The sequence below is a fragment of the Buteo buteo genome, chromosome 30, assembly GCF_964188355.1.
Source record: "Buteo buteo chromosome 30, bButBut1.hap1.1, whole genome shotgun sequence".
In the NCBI taxonomy this organism is placed as follows: Eukaryota; Metazoa; Chordata; class Aves; order Accipitriformes; family Accipitridae; genus Buteo; species Buteo buteo.
In genome coordinates, this window is record NC_134200.1 from 514,125 (window position 1) to 528,280 (window position 14,156).

Here is a 14,156-nt window from a genome sequence, read left to right on the forward strand (position 1 = left end):
GGGGGTAGAGCAGTTTTGGGGGTGCTGCCCTTTTGCCCTGGGGCAGTTTTGGGGTGTCCGGGGGGGTGGGCAAAGCTTTTTGGGGGGTAGAGCCCCTTTTGGGTAGCCCCCAGCACCATTTTTGGGGCTCCGGGCCCGATTTTGGGGAGCCCCCCCCCCCGCAAGAAGCGGGGGGGATTTACCTCGCGGTTGCCATGGTTGCGCGGCGCGGCCTGATGACGCGGGGCGGCGGGAGCGGCGTCACTTCCGGTGCGCGGAGCCTGCAGAGCGCAGGCGGCGGGAGCGGGACCGGGCTGCGGTCTGGGACCGGGGGGGTCCTCCGTGACCGGGGGGAGGGGGGGGAACGACACCCCCCCGGGACGCTCCGCCGGTCCCCGCGGGTCTTAACGGCGGCTCCGACCAGGTCCCGGCGTCGTTCCGTGATTCCCGAGCGTGGCCATAAACCTCCCGCTCTGCTCCCGTCGTCCTGTTCCCGGGCCGTTCGCTGCCCCGCAGGCGGTCCCGCTTCTTTCCCGCGCTCACGGTCGCCCCTTAGTCCTCGGCCGTTCGTTTTGGGGCCAAAAGGAGGGATTTTGGCGCTTCCAGCAGCCGCCGAGCCGCTGGCGGGGGGGGGTTGGGGGTGTTGAACGGTGGCTCTGCTCGCCCCGTCCAGGAGGAGGCGATAGTACGGGGGTTTGGGGGATACTGGGGGTCTGAGGGGTGCTGTCGCGATACAGAGGCTCTCGTGGGGGGGTGTTGGGGGCTCGCTATATCGCGACAAAGGGCTGCCGGGAGGTCCGGCTCACGTCGTGCGAGCGCTAGGACCTGCGCGGTCCCGTTACCATGGCGACAGGGAGGGAGCGGGGCAAGGGGGCGGGGCCTTGGTCCGAGGGCGGCTTCCTATTGGCCAGCCGCCGTGAGCTGCCGTTTCCCGCCCCTCCCCGCCCGTGGCGGGGGGGGGGGGGCGGGGCGCATGCGCAGAGGCGGCGCGCGCGGCATGGAGCTGCGCGGGGGGGTGGCGGCGGCGGCGGGCGCGAGGACCGGTGAGGGGAAAAGGCGGTTTTGAGGGGAAAAACGGCGGTGACGGGGATGGAGGGGGGTGTTGTGAGGGAAAAAAGGGTGGTCCCTGCCCGGAGACTTACGGGGGGGGTCCGGGTGAGGTCTGAGAGGAAGGGGGGGGGGCGTCCCCGGTGGGGTCGTGAGGGGAAAGTGGGGGTCCTGGGGCTTGGGGGGGGTGTCCTGAGGGGGATCGTGAGGGAGAACTGGGTGTCTCGCAGCGGGGGGGTCCCGAGAGTGGAGTTTAATGGCATTTCTGAGGAGAAACAGGTGGTTCCCGGAGTGGGAAAGGGTTTTAGGTGTCTTGCGGGGGGGGTTGTGAGAGGAAAGTGGGGGTCCTGGGGCTTGGGGGGGGTGTCCTGAGGGGGATCGTGAGGGAGAACTGGGTGTCTCGCAGCGGGGGGGTCCCGAGAGTGGAGTTTAAAAGTGTTTCTGAGGAGAAACAGGTGGTTCCCGGAGCGGGAAAGGGTTTTAGGTGTCTTGCGGGGGGGGTTGTGAGAGGAAAGTGGGGGTTGTGAGGGGAAAGTGGGGGTCCTGGGGCTTGAGGGGGGTGTCCTGAGGGGGATCGTGAGGGAGAACTGGGTGTCTCGCAGCAGGGGGGTCCCGAGAGTGGAGTTTAATGGCATTTCTGAGGAGAAACAGGTGGTTCCCGGAGTGGGAAAGGGTTTTAGGTGTCTTGTGGGGGGTTGTGAGAGGAAAGTGGGGGTGCCGGGATTGGAGACAGAGTACTGAGGGGATTTGTGAGGGAAAAGTGGGGGTCTTGGGACTGGGGGGGCAAGGTGGGGGGGTGTCCCGAAAAGGTTCATGACGAAAAACGGGGGGACTGGCAACCGGGGAGGGACATGGGGTGCCTGGAGAAGGGGTTTAAGGTGTTTTGGGGTGATTTCTGAGAGCAAAGTGGGGGTCCTGGCACCAGGGGAGGGTGGGGGGCATCTGGGGAGGGGGTTTGGAGGGGTTTGGAGATAATTTCTGGGAAGAAACAGGCCATTTCTGGGCTGGGGGTGTGAGGGGTTCCCAGGGGGGTTCTGAGGAGAGCCGGGCAGTTCCTGGCCTGGGGAGGGGGTGGTTTAGACGGGAGAAGGTGGATCTGGGTGGGGGGGAACACAGGGCCCCTGTGGGGTCTGCTGGGGGGAGCATGGGGGGTGCCTGTGGTGCAGGGGTCCCCCGTGACCACCTCACAACTCCCCCCAGATGCGGGCAAGAGAAGGAAAAAGCGCAAAAGGGACAAAAAAAGGAAACCGCCCCCACGGTGAGGGAGGATATGAGGGGGGGACAGCGTGGTCACGACCCCCCTCGAGCCCCCCCCATGACCCTTAGAGAGTGGGGAGAACCAGCTTGGGGGGGTGGGCAGAGCTTTTGGGGTGCCCCTGTTCCCCAGGCAGGACAAGCAGAGCCCCCTTTCTGGGGGGTGGTGGGGCCACGTTCCAAGGGCCACCCCTCCCCCTGCCAGGGCTATTTTTAACCCCCTGGTACTTGGGGCCGTGAGGTCATTTCTATTTTGGGGGGGGTGATGTCCCAGCGTGCCTCGTACCCCCCCCACACACACACTCTGGCTTGGGGGGGCCTCCTGGGACCATTCCCCCGTCTCCTTTCCCCCCCCCGTGGGACCACCCTGTGGGCCCCCCAGCATGGGGGAGAGCCCTGAGGGGACCAGGTATTGGGGGGGGGGGGCAGACACCTGAGTCCCCTGGGACGGTGTGTGGGTTTTGGGGGGGGGGGGGGGCGGGACCCCAATACCTGGCTGTCCCCTTGCAGGAACCCCAGCCCCCCCGAGGATGCGTCACCAGAGACCCCCCCTCCCCTGCCCCTGCTGTCGGAGGGGCTGCTATGCTTTGACGAAGGGGAGCAGGAGGACCCCCGGGACTACTGCAAAGGTGGGGGTGTCCAGAGACCTGGGTCCATGGAGGGGGGGGCTGGGGGGGCCCCCAGACACCAGGGTGCCAGACTGCCCCCTCCCTCTGTGCCCCCCCCAGGTGGGTATTACCCTGTGCGGATTGGGGACCTCTTCAACGGGCGCTACCACGTGGTGCGCAAACTGGGCTGGGGGCACTTCTCCACCGTCTGGCTCTGCTGGGACATCCGGTGAGTGCCCAGACCCCTGGGACCCCCACGGTGGAGGGGGGTGTTTTTTTTGGGGGGGGGGCTTCCCCGGACTCCTACATCCCCTCCGCAGGCGGAAGCGTTTCGTGGCGCTGAAGGTGGTGAAGAGCGCGCCCCAGTATACGGAGACGGCCTTGGATGAAATCAAGTTGCTGAAATGTGTGAGTGCGCCTGGCCCCCCCCCAAAACCGAAGACCCCCAGGGCCCTTCCAACCCCCTGTAACCCCCCCCCGCGCTCCCCCAGGTCCGCGACTCGGACCCCAGCGACCCCAAGCGGGAGAACATCGTCCAGCTCATCGACGACTTCAAGATCTCGGGGGTCAACGGCGTCCGTATCCTTCTGGGGACCCAAGTGTCTGGGGGGGCACCCCCCCCCCTCCACCCCAGGGTGGGTCCTGGGTTGGGGGGGGGGTCCCAGGCGTCCAGGCGCTCCTTGACCCCCCCACCGAGACGTGTGCATGGTGCTGGAGGTGCTGGGCCACCAGCTCCTGCGCTGGATCATCAAGTCCAACTACCAGGGGCTGCCCCTGCCCTGCGTCAAGAGCATCGTGCGACAGGTGAGGGGGGGGGGGGGCACCCCACATCCCCCCCCCACATCCTTGGGGAGACCCCCTGTATCCCCGTGGGACCCCAAATGTCCTGCCTAGACCCCTCCAAATCCCCCTGCCGCCACCCGCATCCCCACGGGAACCTCTAGAGCCCCCCAACGTCCCTGTGGGTTCCCCCAGATTCTCACGGGGACCCCCAAACCTCCCACCTAGGGCCTGGGGTCGGTGTGAGGGAGGGTTGCTGTCCCCCCCGCCCCCCTTTCCCCGAATCTCAGGGAGCGCCCCCTGATTCGGGGGTGCTCCCCTCGCGTTGGGGCGCAGGTGCTGGAGGGGCTGGACTACCTGCACACCAAGTGCAAGATCATCCACACCGACATCAAACCCGAAAACGTGCTGCTGCGGGTGGGGGAACCCTTCGTGCGGCAGCTGGCGGCCGAGGCTGCGCGCTGGGCCCGGGGGGGCGGCCCCCCCCAAAGCGCAGGTACCCCCGGGAGCCCTGGCGCCGTGCTGGGGGGGGGGGGGTCCAGACACGTGGGACCCCCGGTGTGACCTCGTCTGATCTCCCCCCTCTCCCCTTTTATTTTGGTTTTTTTTTTTTCTTCCCCCAGTGAGCTCCGCGCCCCAGGACGTCCCCGTGAGTGTTTCGGGGTGGCAACCCCTCCTCGCACGCCCGCGCGCGCCTCCTCGCACGCCCGCCTGCGCCTCCTCGCACGCCCGCCTGCCTTCGCGCTCCCGCGCCTCCTCGCACGCGCCCGCGGCCCCGCACGGCTCCTCCTGCGGGTGCGTGACCCCCCGCGCGACTCCTCCTCGCACCCCCCGCACGGCGCTTCGCACCCCCGCCCCCCTCGTGCGAGGCGCCCCCCTCGTGCGAGGCGCCCTCCTCGTGCGAACGGCCGTGTCGTCCCCCCGCTGCGCGGCGGCAGGAGCGGCTCACTCGCGCCCAGCGGCGGCGGCAGCGACGGCGGCAGCGACGCCAGAGCCGCCTCCTCGCCCAGCGCCTGCAGGACCTGCAGCACCTGCAGGAGAACGGGGGGTCCCCGGGGGTCCCCGATGAAGCCGGTCAGTGTTTGGGGGGGGGGGGGGGGGTCCTGAGACCCCTGGGGGGAGCTTTGGGGTCCCCAGGGGAGGATTCGGGGTTGTCTGTGGTGGTTGTGAGGTGGTTTGGGGTCCCTGGGCGGGGGGGCAGCAGGAGGCCTAGAGAATGATTTTGGGGGTCTCCGGGGTGGTTTTAGGGCCCTCGGCAGGTGGGTTTGGGGCTCGGGGGGGCTGGTTTTGGGGGGGTTCCATGAGGGTTGGGGGGGTTGGCCCCCCCCCGAGGCTGCTGTAGGGGGTCCTGGGGGGGACACACGGAGGGAAACCTGGGAGCTTTGGGGGGTGGGGGGGAGTTGGGGTGTTGAGATGGGGATTCCTCCCTTTTGGGGACTCCCAGGATTTGGGGGGGGGGGGGGGGTGTCTCAGGGTCTTCTCCCTCCTGCAGAGGCCCCCCCCCCTGGATGAAGGGGGAAGCCCCCCCAGCGGCGCCTCTTCCTCGGGGGTGCACACCCTGCGGGCCGGCGGCTCAAGCGACGGGCTCTCGGGGGGCTCCTCCATTTCGGTGGGGGGCCCCCCGCAGCGCCCCCCCAGCCCCAGCTCTGCCTCCGACTCCCTCCTCACCCCCACCTCCAGCTCCCTCATCTCGGGGGGCTCAGGGGGGCCCCCCGCCCCCCTCGGTCAGTGGGGGGGGGGGGCCCCCAGGGGGATATTGGGGGGCAGCTGGGGTTGGGGGGCAAGTGGGGTTGGAGGGGGGGATTTGGGGGGCAAGTGGAGGTGGAGGGTGGAGTTGGGGGGGCAATTGGGGGGGATGGGGGATATTGGGGGGGTGTTGGGAGGCAATGGGGGGGCTGGGGGAGGACTTGGGGGGCTACTGGGGGTGTTGGGGGGCAATGGGAGGGTGCTGAGGTGGTCTTGGGGGGGCAACGGTGGGTCTTGGGGGGCAAGTGGGGATTCTCGTGGGGGGTGGGGGGGTATTGGGGTGCCCCCCGCTGACGTCCCACTGCCACCCCACAGGTGAGGGGGTGCCGGGGGGGCAGGAGAACCCCCTGGACCCCCGCTGCGCACCCCGCCTGCGCGTCAAGATTGCCGACCTGGGCAACGGCTGCTGGGTGGTGAGGGGCGAGTTGGGGGGGGGGGGGCACCTCGTTTTTTTGGGGTGTCCTGCGGCGGTTTTGGGACGGATGGGCGTTGGGGGCAGCGTGGGGGTGCCCCCTCCCTCCACGCCCACGCAGGGCGTGACACTCCCCCTTCCCTGCCCAGCACCGGCACTTCACGGAGGACATCCAGACGCGGCAATACCGGGCCTTGGAGGTGCTGCTGGGGGCGGGTTACGGCCCCCCCGCCGATATCTGGAGCACCGCCTGCATGGTGAGGGGGACGGGACCCCCGGCGAGACCCCCGGCGGGACCCCCGGCCCCTCACCGCCCCGCTCTGCCCACAGGCCTTCGAGCTGGCCACGGGCGATTACCTCTTCGAGCCCCACTCGGGGGAGGACTACAGCCGGGACGAGGGTAGGCGGGGCCTGGGGAAGGGGCGGGGTCTCGGGGGTGGATGGAGAAGGGTGGCAGGCGGAGGGGGTGGAGTCGGAGAGGGGCGTGGCCTGACATGCTCCACCCCCCCCTTTTAGACCACATCGCCCACGTGATCGAGCTGCTGGGGGAGATCCCGCGGCACGTGGCGCTGGGGGGACGCTACTCCCGGGAGTTCTTCAACCGCCGCGGTGAGGGGGCGGGGCTAAAGGGGTGGGGGTGGGGCTATGCAAATGGCGGGCCAGGAGGCCGCAGCCGCGGGGGCGCGGCAGGTTCATGGGGGGGTGGGGGAGGGGTCTGTGATGGGGAGGGGGGCGTGGCCTCCCACGGTGGTCACGCCCAACCCCGCCCCGCAGGGGAGCTGCGTCACATCCGCCACCTGCGGCCCTGGGGGCTGCGGGCGGTGCTGCAGGAGAAGTACGAGTGGCCCCGGGGGGCGGCCGCCGCCTTCGCTCGCTTCCTGCGGCCCATGCTGGCTTTCGAGCCCGACCGCCGCGCCACCGCCGCCCAGTGCCTGTGCCACCCCTGGCTCCGCCCCTAGCCCCGCCCCGCGAGTTGTGAGTGTGAATAAAAGGCGTGGCACGGCCGGGAGGTGGGGTCCTCTGGGGGAGGGGTTTATTGGGGGAGCAGCCCCCATCGGGGGACCCCCGCGTCCCGCTGCCCTCAGGCGCGGGGGAGGTGTGAGATGATGCTCTGGATGGCGCCCGAGGTCGTGCCCTGTCCCCCGATGTCGGGCGTGTGCGTCTGGGGGTGGAGTCAGCCGTCGGGGTGGGGCTTGTTCTGACCCCACCCACCGGGGGGGGCAACGGACTCAACGTCCTGCGAAAGGGGTGGGGGGCGGGTCTTACCCGGGGATCATCCAATGAGGCAAGGACGGCCTGGCGGATGGTGGAGGCGTGGTTGTGCAGCCTGGGGGAAGGACAGGCAGAGGCCACACCCACGTCAGCAAGCCACACCCACCCAGCATGACCTGCCCCTTGAAACTCCATCCCTGTGATGAGGCCCCGCCCCCCCAGGAGCCACCCTGCCCCCTGTGCTGTAAGCCCCACCCCCGTGGTTGTAGCCCCACCCACTCAGCCCCTCCCTAGGGCCCCGCCCCACCGGAGGTGGTCCAGCATCATGCAGGCGGCGAGCAGGGTGGCCGTGGGGTTGGCGATGTTGCGGTTGGCGATGCTCTTCCCCGTGTTACGCGTGGCCTGGGGGGGCGGGGGAACGGGGGGGGGGTGTCACTGGGGGACCCCAGCATTCCGGGGGACCCCCCATAGCGCTCCCACTTCCCCCTCCAGTCCTCCCACTAACCCCCATGGCCCCCCCAGGACCCTCCAAGCACCCAGACACCCCCTCCCCACCCCACAACAGCTCCGCGGTGGCTGTAACCAGGGCCCCCCCCAATCCCCCCCCCAGCCGACCCCAGACCCACGGTCTCGAAGACGGCGTAGTCGTGGCCGTAGTTGGCGCCGGGGACGAGGCCGGGCCCCCCCACCAGCCCGGCGCAGACGTTGTTGATGATGTTGCCGTAGAGGTTGGGCATCACCATCACGTCGAACTGCTGCGGGCGCGACACCAGCTGGGGGACAGGGAGGGGTTACCGGAGTTACTGGGATTACTGGGAGCGCCGGGGCGGGGCGGGGGGCGGGGCGGCCGCCTCCCACCTGCATGGTGGTGTTGTCGACGATCATGCTGCGGAAGCTGATCTCGGGGTACTCGGCGGCCACCTCCTGGCAGCACTGCAGGAACAGGCCGTCCCCCAGCTTCCTGCGGGGACAGGGACGGGGTCAGCAGGCGCCCCCCCCCCCCACTCCCCACAGTTCCCCCCCCCCCCACGCCCGACGCACATGATGTTGGCCTTGTGGACGGCGGTGACGGAGCGGCGGGCGGCGGCGCGGGCCAGGCGGAAGGCGTAGTGGGCGATGCGGCGCGAGCGCCCGGCCGTGATGATCTTGAGGCTCTCCACCACCCCCGCCACGCTCTGGGGACGGCGAGGGGATGGGGGGGGGCACCATCAGGGACCGGGGGGCGGGGCCAGGCCAGGGGGTGGGGCCTGGGCCCCAAGGGGCGTGGCCACCCAGAGGGGTACAGCTAGCCATGGGGATTGCCAGCATGTAGGGGGTGTGGTTATGGTCGAGGGGGTGTGGCCATGATCCAGGGGGTGTGGCCAAGGCACTGTACTCAGATATAGGGGTGTGATCATGGCGGACAGGGTGTGGCCAAGGCACTGTATTCAGATATAGGGGTGTGGTCATGGCCGAGGGGGTGTGGCCAAGGCACTGTACTCAGATATAGGGGAGTGGTCATGGCCAAGGGGGGTGTGGCCAAGGCACTATACTCAGATATAGGGGTGTGGCCAAGACACTGTACTCAGATATAGGGGTGTGGTCATGGCCGACAGGGTGTGGCCAAGGCACTGTACTCAGATATAGGGGTGTGGTCATGGCCGAGGGGGTGTGGGCAAGGCACTGTACTCAGATATAGGGGTGTGGCCATAACCGAGTGGGTGTGGCCAAGACACTGTATTCAGATATAGGGGTGTGGCCAAGGCACTGTACTCAGATATAGGGGTGTGGTCATTCCCCAGGGGCGTGGCCCTGCCTGCTTTGGCCACACCCGGCCAGGGGCGTGGCCAGGGCTGTGTATACCCAGGGCAATGCCCTGAGCAGCCCTGTCTGTGGTGGGAGGGGGTGTGGCCCTGCACGGGCGTGGCCTCTGGGAAGGCGTGGCCTGGCTCACCTCGTGCTCCAGGCTGCTGTACTCGCCCTCGGTGTTCTCCCGCACGATGAGGATGTCGATGTCGCGGTGCCGCGTCTCCACCCCCGGCAGGCTCTGGCAGTGGATCACGTTGGCGTACAGGTCCAGGTTGGTCCTGCCCCGCCCCAAAACGTAGGTCAGGCTCGGCCACGCCCCCTCCCACAGCTCCCCACTAAAACCCCGACGGTTCCCAGTCCCGTCCTCCCCGCTCCCTCACCCCTGCTGGCTTGACAGCTCCCAGTCCCCCCCCCACCATCTCACCGGATGAGGTTGTTTCGGGACTTGTGGCTGGGCGGGAGGTTGTGGTTGGTCTCGATGTTCCCTGGGGAGGGGGTGGACACGGGGTCAGGGTGTCCCCGTGCTGCTGGGGGGGGGGGGGTCCCCAAGGCCCCACACTCACCCTTGAGGGCGACGCCGTTGCGGCGGATGGCCATGATGGCGTTGTGAACGTCGTCCTCGGGCGCCTCGGCGCTGACCCGCACCTCCTCGAAGTCCACGGGCACGCAGGCGTGCCTGGGGGCGGGGAACGGCCCGGATGCCTGGTTTCCCACGGACAGCCCGGGGGGCCTGGGGCCTTGGCCGGGGCAGGGAGGGGGGCACCCACCTGAAGACCTCCTTGACGTGCAGCATCAGTTCGGGGCCGATGCCATCGCCGGGGATCAGCGTCACGGTGTGGCGGCCCCCATACTTGGCGGGGGGTGGCTGTGGGGGTACGGGGGGGATGAGGACCCAGGCATCTGGGTCCCCCTGTCCCCCTCCTCTTTGCCCCCCCACCTCCCTCATCCCCTGCCTGGGGAACCCAGGCATCCAGGCGCCATCCATGCAGACCCATGCATGCCCCCCCCCACCCAGCCCCCATGCTTTTGGGGTTCCCCCCCACCCCGGGGTCCCACCCCCCCCTAGTCTGGCCATACTCACGATGCTGGGCTGCTGCAGGGGCGGGCGGCCGTGGCGCGGGGGAAAAACGGGGGCAGTTAGTCATGGTGCCGGCAAACGGGGAGGAGGTGGAGAGGGAAGGGAGCCCCCCCGCCGGGCAACGCCGGGGCCTGCCAAACCCACCCCCGGCATCCACACGGCAAGAACAACATGCTCCACCCTCATACGGGCCCCAAGCACCCCAGCGGGAGCATGCTGGGACCCCTCTCAGTACCCCCCCCAAACATCCCAAAGCGGGGGGCTCGCAGCCCCTGCCGTGCCCCAGCCTCAACAGAGAAGCCGATGGGGGGGGGGCCCCCCAAACCTCCCCCTGTCCCTGAGAGAGGGCAGGGTGGGTTTGGGGACCCCCTGCCCCAGCACAGGGGGCACCCCATGGTCCCTCTGACCCCCCTCCCTGTCTTGTCCCCCCCACTGCCCCGTGTTAGAGGGCCCTGAGGTACTGAGGGGGGGATCCCCCACGCAGACAGGGCACTTACGGGTGGGAGGTGGCGCCGCTCAGCATCATGAGAAATCCACGCCTGGGGGGGGGGGGACAGGAAGGGGGAGAGGTCACAGCTCAGGTAACTGGGTCTGGCTGAGCTCGGGGATCCCAGGGCTCACCCAAAGGGCTGCAAGTGTCCGGACACCAGGGTCCTTTGGGGGGGGGCACCTGGACATCTACACCCCCCCACGCTTTGTCACCTTCTCTAAGCGGTTCGGGCATACAGACCAACCCCCCCCTAGAAATATCAACCAATCAGCGAGGAGAGTGCCGCCCCCTCCCGCCCACTCTCTCGGCGCACAGCCAATCAGCAATGGCGGGGTCGGGCGGCTCCACGGCGAGAGCCAATTAGAACCCGAGCCGCCTCAGGGCTAGTCCCGCCACCTCCTCGCCACCGCCTCCAATCAGTTCTCCCTACTCCGCCCGCCCGCCCGCGAGCTGGCCAATCAGAGCGCAGCGCTTCGCCCACCGCCCAGCTCCCGAGGGGAGAAGCGGGGGGCGGTAGAACCGTCCCCGCCGCCCCGGTACTCACCGGGCGCGGCCCCAGCACTGCCGGTACCCAGAGCCGCCGAGCCGCTGCCAACGCCGCCGCCATTGCTGTTCTCCGCGATGGCCGCCGCACCCCTCTCGCGAGATGTCCGCTCCGCCTAAGGACGGGGCTCGGTGGAAGCGGCAGGTCTCGCGAGACTTCCCGCCCAGCCCCGCGATTTCCCTCACGCCGCCGGCAGCGCCACAGAAGTCGCGGCGGCCATTTTGTGCCTGGGAGGCGGAGGCGTGGCGGCGCATGCGCAGGGCGGCCCCTCAGAGGGGCAGCGGCAAAGGCGGTGCCGCCCGCCATTTTGTCCCGGGCCGGCGGGCGGAGCCCTTTCCCCAGCCGCCCTTCCCCATCCCCGTTTTGGGGCGAAAAAATACTAAAACCGTCGGCGAGAGCCTGGACCGGCGGTTACAGTGGAAACGCCGAGGCGAAAGGGGGGGGTCGCGGCTGTCGCCCTGCGCATGCGCCGGGGCGCGGCCGCGCCTTTCCTGGCACCGCCTCCCCGCGCCACATAAGTCGCGGCGGCCATTTTGTCCGGCCGGTGGCGGTTCTGCGCATGTGCGACGCTCGGCCCCGCCCCTCCCGCGGCGACAGCGCTGGCGGCTGGGCCACGTCGCGCGCGGGGGCAGGCGCCCGCGAAGGGAAAAGGGCGCTTCCCATTGGCCGCAGGTCGCGCGGCGGCCCGCCTCCCGGGGCTGATTGGACCCGCGGCGGCGGCGGGAGGTGCTGATTGGCTGCCGGGGGAGGGTGTGGGGAGGGAGGGCGGTGCGGCCGGCAGTCATGGCGGTGCTGGCGGTCCTGGCGGGGCTGCTGGCGCTGGCGCTCGGCGCTTCAGGTACGGAGAGGCCCCGGCGGGAGCTACGGGGCGGGCAGGGGGTCCCGGGGCACCCTCGTCCCGTGGGGGTGGAGGATCCCGGGACCGGGGGGGCTCTGGGGTCCCGGGACACTGGGGTCCTGTGAGGGTCGGGGGTGGGGGGTCGGGTCCCGGTGCGTCCCGGTTCTCACGGCCCCCGGCAGGCGAGCCGTGCCCCGAGCCCACCATCGTGCCCTCGTACTACACCACTTCGGACGCCGTCATCTCCTCCGAGAGCGTCTTCGTGGTGGAGATCTCGCTGGCCTGCAAGAACGGCGCTCAGGTGAGTCCCTGCGGGCGAGGGGGGGGTGTCTGCCGGGGTCCCCCCAGCGTCTCACCACTTCCCTTTCCCCGCAGAACGTCGCTCTCTATGCCGATGTCAACGGGAAGCAGTTCCCCGTCACCCGGGGGCAGGACGTGGGGCGCTACCAGGTGAGCCCGGGGTCCCCAGGGAGGGTTCGCGGGTTGGGGGGGGTCTGGGGGTTCAGCGCTCTCTACCCCCCCTCCACAGGTCTCTTGGAGCCTGGAGCACCGCAGCGCCCAGTCGGGCACCTACGAGGTGAAGTTCTTCGACGAGGAGTCGTACAGCGCCCTGCGCAAGGTGGGGACCCCTCCCCGAGGTTGGGGTCCCTCGGGGGGGGTGACCTGGGGTGGGGTTCCTCAGGGCGGGTGACATGGGGTACCCCCAGCCCAGCTCTGAACCCCCTTTTCTCTCCCCAATCCCACACCCCCAGGCCCAGCGCAATAACGAGGACGTCTCCCGTATCCGGCCCCTCTTCACAGTCAATGTAGACCATCGGGTGAGTTGGGGGTGGGGGGTTTGGGGGTCCCTGTGGGTCTGGGGGAGTCCTTGGTGTGGTTTTGTCTAAGCACCAGGATGGGTGTGGGTGCACATAGAGCTTTGGGCTGAAATTGGGGCAATTTGGGTGTGTTGGATGGCCCTTAGATGACCTGAGGGTGTTGCTGGAGCTGCTTCTTCTCTCGGAGAAGGGATTTGGGGGTCCTGGGTGGGGGTGCTTGGGGGGCTGAGTGTTTTGGGGTATCCCAGAGTTTTGGGGGAGGCTGGGTGTTTTGGGGTATCCCAGGGTTTTGGGGGGGCTGGGTGTTTTGGGGTGTCCCAGGGTTTTCGAGGGCGTACGCTGGGATTTTTGGGTGGATCTTGAGGATGGGTAGAGAGCTCCCAGAGCCCTGTGGGGTTTAGGTGTGTGCCTGTTGGGGGTTTTGGGGGGCACGGGGGGTGTTCTGAGGGGCAGCAGTGACCCCCTCATCGTTTCGGCAGGGCGCCTGGAACGGTCCCTGGGTGTCAACGGAGGTGGTGGCGGCTGCCATCGGCCTCGTTGTCTACTACCTGGCCTTCAGCACCAAGAGCAGCATCCAGGCGTAGGCCCCCCCAAAAAAAAAATTGCCCCCCAAAACACAGCCCCCTTGAGAGCATCCACAGGTCCTGGTGGGAAGTGGGGGGACCTCTAAAATTGGCCCCCCCAATAAAGGTGCTGTGGGGTGCCCCTTAAAAGTGGGGGTGCTGTGGAGCACAGCTGAAGGGTCTCCCCAGATGGGAATGGCTGCCTGGGGCTGGGCCCCAAAAATGGGGGAGCTCCCCCCTGAGTTGGGGGTGTCCTCGGCATGGGGGACCCCCCTGCATGGGGAGGGGGGGTCTTGGGGGTCCCACCCACAATTCCTGCCAGGGGGATCCCTAAATGCCTCCCCCCATGGGTGTACCCCAATAAAAGTCTCCCCCCCATCTCCCAGTGTCTGTTTTGGGGGTGCCCCCCCCCCTCACGGTGTGGACCCGTGTCCTGGCTGCTCCCTCCTGCTCGATGACATCACACCCACCGCCAGGGAGCGGTGATGTCATCAGTGACCAAGTGGTCTGACCTCACGGAGGGGGGGTGGGCAGCTTGGGGGGGGGGGGTCCTGAGTCTATTTGGGGGGGGCTGCCCGGGTGTCTGGGCCCCATGTTGGGGGGGGGGGAAGGGGAGCCCTCCCTGACGCTTGGGTGCTTGGGGGGGGGGGGGGGAACACGGACACGGGGGGGGTGTTTCCCATCATGCCCTGGGTGTCTGCCAGGGTCTGACTGCCGGGAAAGGGTTGTCATTACCCGGGGGGGGGGGGGGGGGGACACGGACACTCCCCTCCCCCCCCCAGGCTTCCGGGGTGGGGGCTCCCTTCCCCCCTCCCAGAGCACCCAGGCATCTGGGGGGGGGGGGGCTCAACCCCACCCCACTCGGGGTCCGGACTCCCCACTCGGGGTCTGGACCCCCCCATACACACACACTCCCCCTCCGGGGGGGGGGGGACGACACCCGGGCGCCCCCCACCCCACTGATAACTCAGGGTGTGGCCGAAGGGGGCGTGTCCGAGC

At 69.0% G+C, this 14,156-nt stretch overlaps 3 protein-coding genes across 4 annotated transcripts; 2 read left to right on the top strand and 1 right to left on the bottom strand.

Annotated features, from left to right (window-relative positions):
- Nucleotides 1-924: 924 nt before the first annotated feature.
- SRPK3 (SRSF protein kinase 3) lies at nucleotides 925-6,830 on the top strand. Of its 2 annotated transcripts, XM_075018439.1 has the most exons (16): nucleotides 925-1,022; nucleotides 2,227-2,284; nucleotides 2,791-2,909; nucleotides 3,009-3,117; nucleotides 3,209-3,296; nucleotides 3,380-3,467; nucleotides 3,586-3,692; nucleotides 4,005-4,164; nucleotides 4,292-4,463; nucleotides 4,607-4,742; nucleotides 5,161-5,392; nucleotides 5,730-5,827; nucleotides 5,976-6,083; nucleotides 6,157-6,226; nucleotides 6,343-6,435; nucleotides 6,601-6,830. In XM_075018439.1, exons 1-16 carry the CDS (start codon nucleotides 953-955, stop codon nucleotides 6,783-6,785), a joined length of 1,893 nt encoding a protein of 630 aa, XP_074874540.1. In that variant the 5' UTR covers nucleotides 925-952; the 3' UTR covers nucleotides 6,786-6,830. The 2 variants fall into 2 exon arrangements, with proteins under 2 accessions (XP_074874540.1, XP_074874541.1); XM_075018440.1 differs by lacking the exons at nucleotides 925-1,022; nucleotides 2,227-2,284 and adding an exon at nucleotides 2,312-2,689.
- Nucleotides 6,831-6,837: 7 nt separating this feature from the next.
- On the bottom strand, nucleotides 6,838-11,259 carry IDH3G (isocitrate dehydrogenase (NAD(+)) 3 non-catalytic subunit gamma). Its single transcript, XM_075018441.1, has 12 exons — nucleotides 10,939-11,259; nucleotides 10,402-10,443; nucleotides 9,594-9,691; nucleotides 9,390-9,502; nucleotides 9,251-9,311; nucleotides 8,972-9,104; nucleotides 8,080-8,213; nucleotides 7,897-7,999; nucleotides 7,665-7,811; nucleotides 7,346-7,440; nucleotides 7,093-7,153; nucleotides 6,838-6,988 (listed from the first exon to the last, which is right to left on the bottom strand). Exons 1-12 carry the CDS (start codon nucleotides 11,242-11,244, stop codon nucleotides 6,908-6,910), a joined length of 1,374 nt encoding a protein of 457 aa, XP_074874542.1. The 5' UTR covers nucleotides 11,245-11,259; the 3' UTR covers nucleotides 6,838-6,907.
- Nucleotides 11,260-11,664: 405 nt separating this feature from the next.
- SSR4 (signal sequence receptor subunit 4) lies at nucleotides 11,665-13,537 on the top strand. Its single transcript, XM_075018442.1, has 6 exons — nucleotides 11,665-11,776; nucleotides 11,959-12,077; nucleotides 12,152-12,226; nucleotides 12,306-12,395; nucleotides 12,529-12,594; nucleotides 13,074-13,537. The coding sequence occupies exons 1-6, from the start codon at nucleotides 11,722-11,724 to the stop codon at nucleotides 13,176-13,178; spliced, it is 510 nt and encodes a 169-aa protein (XP_074874543.1). The 5' UTR covers nucleotides 11,665-11,721; the 3' UTR covers nucleotides 13,179-13,537.
- The last annotated feature ends 619 nt before the right edge of the window (nucleotides 13,538-14,156 follow it).

What these genes read in the sequence shown, in the direction of transcription:
- SRPK3 (XM_075018439.1), top strand. Translation starts at nt 953, where the DNA reads ATGCGCAGAGGCGGCGCGCGCGGCATGGAGCTGCGCGGGGGGGTGGCG. An exon ending in CGGCCCCCCCCAAAGCGCAG is followed by an intron (nt 4,165 to 4,291) that starts GTACCCCCGGGA and finishes TTCTTCCCCCAG; the next exon opens with TGAGCTCCGCGCCCCAGGAC. An exon ending in TCTGGAGCACCGCCTGCATG is followed by an intron (nt 6,084 to 6,156) that starts GTGAGGGGGACG and finishes CTCTGCCCACAG; the next exon opens with GCCTTCGAGCTGGCCACGGG.
- IDH3G (XM_075018441.1), bottom strand. Translation starts at nt 11,244, where the DNA reads ATGGCGGGCGGCACCGCCTTTGCCGCTGCCCCTCTGAGGGGCCGCCCT. An exon ending in AGCGGCGCCACCTCCCACCC is followed by an intron (nt 9,692 to 10,401) that starts GTAAGTGCCCTG and finishes GTACCCCCACAG; the next exon opens with CCACCCCCCGCCAAGTATGG. An exon ending in ACAGCAGCCTGGAGCACGAG is followed by an intron (nt 8,214 to 8,971) that starts GTGAGCCAGGCC and finishes CGCCGTCCCCAG; the next exon opens with AGCGTGGCGGGGGTGGTGGA.
- SSR4 (XM_075018442.1), top strand. Translation starts at nt 11,722, where the DNA reads ATGGCGGTGCTGGCGGTCCTGGCGGGGCTGCTGGCGCTGGCGCTCGGC. An exon ending in GCTGGCGCTCGGCGCTTCAG is followed by an intron (nt 11,777 to 11,958) that starts GTACGGAGAGGC and finishes GGCCCCCGGCAG; the next exon opens with GCGAGCCGTGCCCCGAGCCC. An exon ending in CGTACAGCGCCCTGCGCAAG is followed by an intron (nt 12,396 to 12,528) that starts GTGGGGACCCCT and finishes CCACACCCCCAG; the next exon opens with GCCCAGCGCAATAACGAGGA.